This window comes from Myotis brandtii, unplaced genomic scaffold (genome assembly GCF_000412655.1).
Source record: "Myotis brandtii unplaced genomic scaffold, ASM41265v1 scaffold1020, whole genome shotgun sequence".
NCBI classification, from domain to species: domain Eukaryota; kingdom Metazoa; phylum Chordata; class Mammalia; order Chiroptera; family Vespertilionidae; genus Myotis; species Myotis brandtii.
In genome coordinates this window covers 938,310-947,009 of record NW_005353406.1, presented here as the reverse complement: position 1 = coordinate 947,009, position 8,700 = coordinate 938,310, and the positions used below count along the sequence as shown (strand labels likewise).

Genomic DNA, 8,700 nt, shown 5'->3' with positions numbered 1-8,700 from the left:
CAGTCCGCCGTCTTCACCCGGTAGCTCGTGGGGAGGGCGGTGTGCCAGACTCGGTGCCGCCGGCCCGGTGCGTCCTCCACAGGCCGTTCACGCGCTGGGAGCTCGTGTGCGGGCTGTTGTGGGAGTGTCTCTGCGAAGTCGGCATTGTTGTCGCAGGGACGGTGTAGAGAACAGTCCGCCGTCTTCACCCGGTAGCTCGTGGGGAGGGCGGTGTGCCAGACTCGGTGCCGGTACCGGCCCGGTTCGGGGGAGGAGAGGTTTCATTAGTTGGGAAAGCAGGGAGTGGGGTCCGTCCCGGGAGCCCGCGGCAGCTAGAGGCAGTTCGCTGTTTTAGTCTGGCATTTCCTCCTGGTCACATCTTCATCAGATGGCGACCTTTCATGTTGCTACAGGTGTCCTGTGTCAGAGAACGCTCGTTTTCGCGTGAACTCGGGTGCTTTTTAACCCTGGAAATTTGGGCGTAATTAACTAGGATGTAGGGGGCGTGTTGCATACAGGAGTCCTGTTAAATGGGGGGCTTGTGTGTTCTCTCCCCTTTCTCTTCCAGAGCTGTTGCGCAGCCATTGGTACCTGTATTGGGGGAATATAGCATACAAGCAAGGAGCTTACAGCCTCAGTGGCGAAAACTTTTTCATGTCAGAGACCGAGAAGTCTTGCAGTCGTTTATGTCATCCCTTCTTCTCCAGACAGAAGATACCAAAAAGTTGCAATCAAAGATCTCTTCATCTTATTGATAAAGCCACTAATAAGCCAAAATGTCTGTCAACGTCAACCGCAGTGTGTCAGACCAGTTCTATCGCTACAAGATGCCCCGTCTGATTGCCAAGGTGGTAACTTTTCTTCGTTTTAGTAACAAGTCCTGAGCTCTTTTCGTAGATTCTTTAAAGTTGTATCTCTTGGCTAGACAGTGCAAAATTAAATTCTTATTTCCTTTAGGTTGAGGGCAAAGGAAATGGAATCAAGACAGTTATAGTCAACATGGTTGACGTTGCAAAGGCGCTTAATCGGCCTCCAACGTGTAAGTAATGCCTCTTGGAGAAGTCTGAAAGGCATAGACAGTAATGACCAACTTGGATCTGCAGATCTTGCCTGGATTGTGTACTAATTAGTGTAAAGGTTAAGTAGAACCTTGGATTTAAAGCCAACTAATTTAATGTTAGTACAAAAAAATATGTAGGCAACACATTTTTTAACCCAATAATTTAAAAACATAGGGAGTGATAATTGTATACATCTAGCTGAGTAGGTTAATTAATTGTGATCAAACTTTTTTTTTCCCCCCAAACAGATCCCACCAAATATTTTGGTTGTGAGCTGGGAGCACAGACCCAGTTTGATGTTAAGAATGACCGTTACATTGTCAATGGATCTCATGAGGCGAATAAGCTGCAAGACATGTTGGATGGATTCATTAAAAAATTTGTTCTTTGTCCTGAGTGTGAGAATCCTGAAACAGAGCTGGTGAGTGTCTTTGAGATTTTTGTCAATAAAAGAAGAAACTAAATACCTGCTTTTGTGATCAGTCCTGTGATAGCACTAAATAATGTTTTGACAAGGCAAAGCAGACATAATTGGAAGTATAACACAAAACCTGTAAATTTTGGAGATATTCACATACTGACTTTTGTTATTTTATTTGTTGACAGTATTAGTGACTTTTGAAATAGATCACTTTGTGGAAAATAATTGTTTTGAATGTTAAGCTGGTGTTTTAGATGTTTTCTGTTGGTTAGATCTTTTCACACTTTTTTCTCAGAATTTTCATCATATATTATGGATGACATACTTGTTTTTATTCTTTTGGCAGCATGTCAATCCAAAGAAGCAAACAATAGGTAATTCTTGTAAAGCCTGTGGTTATCGAGGCATGCTTGACACACATCATAAACTCTGCACATTCATTCTCAAAAACCCACCTGGTAAGTCTTCCTGATGAACTTCTAAGATCTTACTGTGAAGCTACTGATTCTTTGAAAGAAAATGGAAGTTTTCTTGTTGCTGTAAAACACATATAAGGAGAATGGAGGGCTTATAGCTCATTAAGCTTAAGTGGCTTTAGAGCATTGCAAGCAACACTCTGTGGCAGATGATCGACACTGTCTGACACAATTTGAGCTTGCTACAGCAACAAAGTCTAACCTATTCCGGTGCTCTCCTCTATGAGACAAGCCGTTATATAGACTTAGACAGTGTTCTGGCGGTGAGCTAATGTGCAGTTCAGCTATGCTCCTGTTCAACTTCACGAGTGATGGAAGAGGGTCATGAATGCTGGGTTTGGAACATTCCATTCTTAACCTGAATACAGTGAATGAATTTGGTCTGAATCCTCTTCAAATTTTAAGTAGCAGTGTGTTTGGTTTTCTCCGAGGAGGGTTCAGGAACAAAAAGCAGGATTTTAAATGTTCATGATGGGGGTGATAAGGTATAGAATAAGCTGTGATACTAAACTTTACTTTTTTGTTTCCTGGTAGAGAATAGTGACAGTGGTACAGGAAAGAAAGAAAAAGAAAAGAAAAATAGGAAGGGCAAAGACAAGGAAAATGGCTCTGTGTCCAGCAGTGAGACACCACCACCACCACCACCACCAAATGAAATCAGTCTCCCTCCACATGCAGTGGTAAGTGCAGTGTTGAGAGTGTGGTAGGCACTTGGATTGTGTAAAATAAATTTGGTTATAGTGAGCAGAAATACTGTAAACCACAACAGTGTTTTGGGTGCCAGGTGGGGTTGATTGAATTGAGGTAAACCCAATCTAATGGAAAATGAACTTTGATGTTTACTAAAAACCTGAATTTTTTTTAAAATGGTTTTTTTATTGTTTTCAGAGAAGGGAGAGGGGGAGAGATAAACATCCTATATAACAAAAGCCTAATATGCTAAGTGCCCGGGCATCCAGTTGGCTGTTCAACCAATCAAAGCATAATATGCTAATGATATGCTAAGGCCGCTTAAGTGCTCGCTATGACATGTACTCACCACCAGGGGGCAGAAGCTCCAATCAGTAGGTTAGCTTGCTGTTGGCATCCAGCGGATCTGGACTGAGTGAAACCCTCCGGACTGAGACGGGTTGGACATGCCCTGGAGCCCTCTCCTGGTCCCTCCCTAGCCCCGATGGTGCACTGGTGGGGACCCTGGCCTGTGCCCTCTTGCAATCTGGGACCCCTCAGGGGATGTCAGCTAGTTTCGGCTATGACACGCACTGACCACCAGGGGACAGATGCTCAATGCAGAAGCTGCCCCCTGGTGGTCAGTGCGCTCCCCCTGTGGGAAGCCGGGCTGGTGAGTGTAGTGGCGGTGGCAGGAGCCTCCTGCCTGCCTCCGGCGGCTGCGCTAAAAATGTCTGCTAAGGATGTTTGACTGATGGCTTAGGCCTGCTCCTCACAGGGTTCCGGGACTGTGAGAGGGCACAGGTGGGTCTGAGGGACACCTGCTGCCCCTGACCCCAGTGCATGAATTTTGTGCACTGGGCCTCTAGTCAGTGATAAGACAGAATCATTGATTGGCTGCCTCCTGCACGCCCCACACTAGGGATTGAAACTGCAACACAGACATGTGCCCTGACCAGGAATCGAACTATGACCTCCTGGTTCATAGGTTGATGCTCAACCACTGAACTATGCTGGCTGGGCTCATTTTTTACATTTTAAGGGCTTTGGTCACGCATCTTTGCTCTTGTAAACAGGAAGAAGAAGAGGATGATGACTGGGGGGAGGATACAACTGAGGAAGCTCAGAGGCGCAGAATGGATGAAATCAGTGACCATGCAAAAGTTCTAACACTCAGCGATGATTTGGAAAGAACTGTTGAAGAACGGGTCAATATCCTGTTTGATTTTGTTAAGGTAAAAAAAAACACTTGCTTTGAGAGCGGTTGGATTTTTTTTTTTTAATATATTTTTATTGATTTCAGAGAGGGGGAGAGAGAGAAAAACATCAATGATGAGAAAGAATCATTGATTGGCTGCCCCTTGCATACCCCACATTGGTGATCAAGTTCATTTGTTCTCTGTCATCCTGAAAGTGGAGATAATTGACGTGCCTTAAAAGCATGGGACTATCTGAAAACTGCACATCGTCTCTTACAGATAAAGTGATGCAGAGTTCTTCGTGTGTTGACCATTTTGAACCACTGTTAGGGGCCCTGACCAGGAATCAAACTGTGATCTCCAGGTTCATAGGTCGAAGCTCAACCACTGAGCCATGCTGGCTGGTTTGTTTGTTTTTTCTTTGATCAATAAAACCAGCTTCAACATAGCTTCAGGCTATTGTTAAATATTATTTTAAGCTGATACTTGTCAAGTAACTTTTCAAGCAATCCTTTGAATCTTCAAATGGCAAGGCTTTTACTTTTTCTATTGGTTAGTTCACATATATTTTGGGTGTGACCCCAGGCACTATTTCTGGCTGCTATTGATCATAGAAGTCTTAAAACTGTCAAATTAGAGGAAATGTCCATGAGAGTAGGGACTAACCTATATCTCTAGAGCAAAACGTGTCTCCGTTTCACTGAATTGCTTTTATTTGCAGAAAAAGAAAGAAGAGGGTATTATCGACTCATCGGACAAAGAAATTGTTGCTGAAGCAGAAAGACTGGATGTAAAAGCTATGGGACCTCTTGTTTTGACTGAAGTTCTTTTTAATGAGAAGATTAGAGAACAGATTAAAAAATACAGGCGCCATTTCCTACGAGTAAGCAAATTTGAGATTCATAGATGAGATTAAAGCTGTGTGACCTTGGGAACATCACTTTAACTCTTGCTCATTTGTTCTCTGTCATCCTGAAAGTGGAGATAATTGACGTGCCTTAAAAGCATGGGACTATCTGAAAACTGCACATGGTCTCTTACAGATAAAGTAATGCAGAGTTCTTGTGTTGACCATTTTTAGCCACTGTTAGGGGCCATATCTTTAAGGAACAATCCTAAGGCAGTGAATGTACTTGGATGTTAAAATTACCAACTTAGAACATCTGTAAAAGCTTGTTAACACAAAGATAATCTATTTGCAGTTTTGTCACAACAATAAAAAAGCTCAACGTTACCTTCTTCATGGTTTGGAGTGTGTGGTAGCAATGCATCAAGCTCAGCTGCTCTCCAAGATTCCACATATCTTGAAGGAAATGTATGACGCAGACCTTTTGGAGGAAGAGGTCATCATCAGCTGGTCAGAAAAGGTGGGGGATGTATAAACAGGCTCTTCGAGTATCTTCTCATACTTAGTGTCTTTATACGTACATGAAAATGCAGTTCCTCTGCTTGACTAATGTAACGTGGAGGGGATTACATGTATTTTGTTGATTCAAGATTACAGTATGACCCAGTCCCCTGAGAGCTATATAAATAACTCATTTTTCAAATTCTTCAAACTTAAGGAAACTATACCTAATGTTCTTTAGGCCTCAAAGAAATATGTTTCAAAAGAACTTGCCAAAGAGATTCGTGTCAAAGCAGAACCATTTATCAAGTGGTTGAAGGAAGCAGAGGAGGAATCTTCTGGTGGCGAAGAAGACGACGAAGATGAGAATATTGAGGTAAGCACTGGGAGAGTTAAATTTAGTGATAGTGATGGGTGCTTGATAATTGTAAAAAGGCAAATTTGGGTGATTGAGGCAATAAGATGTCTCAATAATTTGGAGAGTAATTCTGAGTAATAAAGGGTGTTGGGAATCTCATATCCCCAGACATTTCAAATAAATGTCAGAATTTCCAATTTAAGTTTTAAGTACTGCAGGTTGCATATAGAGGTGGTAGTGGTCTGTAAAAATGAACAAGATCTTGGTGGTTGTGGAGCGAGCTTATTGGGGGGTGGGGGGAATGTAAATGAAGAAGGGTGGGTGCATCGAGGCCATTTTCTTTGTTTAGCACGGACTTAAAATACTTGTTTTATCAGGTGGTGTACTCGAAGACTGCCAGTGTCCCGAAAGTGGAAGCTGTGAAGTCTGACAACAAAGATGATGACATTGATATTGATGCCATTTAAAGGGGTGGGTGCAGCCCAGCTTATCTGTAATGCTAAGAATCTTTCTGCATCCTCAGCCAGAAGTGCAACATGTATGTGCAAAAGCTAACATGGCTTAACATCATGCTACACTTTCTGCTAAAAACGTATTGCTGTGAGTGGTCTGTAATTAAGCCCCAATGAGACACCTCGGGAGTCCATACACACATCAGTGAACAGATGTAGTTTGCTTATTTATAGCATGTTTCTTTTGAAAAATTAGTGGTGGACACATTTGGATCACATTTATACAGTTATAAAAATAAAGATTTGATTTTGGTCATTCTTAAATTTTTTGGCTCTGAATGACTTAAGCTGCTGAAACAATTGGCTCCTTTTAAAAACACTGTACCATCATTTAACCTGATAGGGATTCTTGGAGCCTGTTAGAAACTGTTAGGTGCTGAGACTGTAAGCAGGTCTTTAGCAGAGTGTGAGCATAAACGTATTTTTAAATACCTTATTCAGCCATTAAGAAACACAGTACTTTTTAAGTCTTATCTCTAGTCCCTCAAACTGGCATCTGGTCGTGTACACTCTTACCATGCCAGGGTGGGCAGTGCAACACCTTCATCTTACTAAGAGGAAAACGACCTGAGTGTCCTATACATTAATTTTAAGAGCAGGTTTTGAAACTTGAATTTTTTTTTCCAGTTCACATACCCTTGCCCCAAACTGTAGTCTTTGAAGTCATATGCATTGCAAGTTGGATGAGCCAGGGGAATTATTAACAAATGAGCATTTTATGTCTATGTAGCTGTTGCTTTGTGCTGAGAGAAAGCTCAAGCGTTAGGGTCTGATTAGATAGTTCCATGATTTTATTTGGGGGAAGAAGAAAAAGGTGCACTTAATCTCTAGCAAAAAACAGCATAATTTTTCAGCTTTTACGGTTTAAATTACAATTTCAAAATGTTTAGACTTATACTGTATGTTTTGTTCAGTGTGGATTTTCCCTAATACTATGGCTTATTCTTGAATGCCTTTTACATTTGGACATACAGGTTTTGGTTGCTATCTTGCCAAAATTAGTGTTGCTATGTCTCAAGCTTGATTTTTTTTTCCCCCTCAAAAAAATGTCTTATTTAAGAAGAAAACTAAAATTGTACTTCTAAGTCAGCCTATATTTTGGCAAGAGACTTGGGTGTCTTTTATTTCACATTGAATATAGTTAGACACTCATGAAGTCTGGTGATGGCCACTGAATACAGGTGTTTAGGGCCTGGCCCAGCCCATCCAGGTCTTTAGATTTGGAAATAACTTGTGAATTCTTTCCCCAAAAAGATCTAAATTCACTTGTTAAGGGTTTTGAGAAATTATTGCAGTTATTTCTTTCCATAAAAAGTGTTCTATGGGAATCAAGAATCACAGGATTCGTTTTATTTGGAGCATGGGCTTTCTTCATTCACCTCTGATTTTCTTTGATCCATCTCAGATTATAATGAGACCTTAACAAATGTATGTAAAAGTTTTTTCACATTGAAATTATACAAACATTTGATATAATAAAATCTTGTTAGCTTGATATTTTAAGAAATTAAAATCTAGTAATTTTACTGGAGAGAAAATGAATTAGTCTCCAGCTGCCTTTTGATAGGTTTTGATGAGAGTGAAGCAGAAACTGTATCTGGAGGGAATGTGCTTTGTCACACCAAAGAGAAGGGTTTTGCAAATTCACATCTCACCTAGTTTTCAAATTATTTGCCATTGGCTACTTGCTTTCATTATCTGACATCCTATAGGAGATACTGGTGGCATAGGCCAGGTTGCATTCATACCCAGTGTCAAGCTAATGAGGTTCTGTTATAGAGGCTTTTGTTTTGTTTTTTTGTTTTTCTTTTAATCTGAAGGAAACTATGTTTAGGGCTTCTAAACACTAAATAAAATTTTGGCATAGACTGGTGTTGAGTCTGGTGCCAAAATTCGAATAGATTGAAATCCACATAAATTTTATTCACAGAGGCTATCCTAATAGAGTGATCCTTCACTTTGCTCTATTCAACTGTCTTAAAATTCCTGTTTTAAACTGCTACATTACTTGATTAAAACAATGTTAAAATTATATGTTGTGTCTGCTTCAATGTTAAAATTAATGTAGATTTTCATAAGATGCTGGATTATTGAAATGTGCCCTGTTTTGTAGCTGCTGCTTTGGATTTGTGTTGGACTTTGCCTTCTGCAGTTGCCAGTCCTATTCAAAAACAGATGTTGCTTGTTACCTTGAGTCAGTGGCTTTCCTTAGGTCTTGTGTTCCTGATCTGCAACTTGAGTTGATTTTAAACTGAAAGGGTCTCTGCCTTAATGTGATTTCATGAACTCTTTATGGGCACTTACCAAGGGAATTCAGATGTCAAGTATATAGAGATACTGCAGGATTGGTTGCAGACCACCCCAATAAAAGTGAGTTGTAATCATTTTGCTGGTGAAGGGTCTTTACCTTCCTTCGATTTGTAAAAAAATGAATCTGTGAAGCGCAGTAAAAACAGGGTATGCTTGTAGTTAGTTACATAACTGATACCGCATGTATCTTCAGTTGAGAAAGGGAAACGGAGATAACTTTCTAAGAAAGTGTTTTGAAGTACATGAACTTACAAGGTACCAATTTGGGTCCTAAAGGTTTCTGGGTGGGGAGGGGTGTTCTCTAAATTAGTGTTCAGTGCCTCCTACCTTGGGGTATGTGGGACTCTTTGCCCTCTGGGTGGGGGCA

The 8,700-nt window shown here is 40.9% G+C and overlaps 1 protein-coding gene across 1 annotated transcript; it reads left to right on the top strand.

The window, feature by feature from the left end:
* The first annotated feature begins 547 nt into the window (after positions 1-547).
* EIF5 (eukaryotic translation initiation factor 5) lies at positions 548-8,407 on the top strand. Its single transcript, XM_005853271.2, has 10 exons — positions 548-827; positions 937-1,018; positions 1,289-1,461; positions 1,808-1,919; positions 2,472-2,617; positions 3,683-3,841; positions 4,527-4,688; positions 5,008-5,172; positions 5,395-5,529; positions 5,889-8,407. The coding sequence occupies exons 1-10, from the start codon at positions 756-758 to the stop codon at positions 5,976-5,978; spliced, it is 1,296 nt and encodes a 431-aa protein (XP_005853333.1). The 5' UTR covers positions 548-755; the 3' UTR covers positions 5,979-8,407.
* Positions 8,408-8,700: the final 293 nt, after the last annotated feature.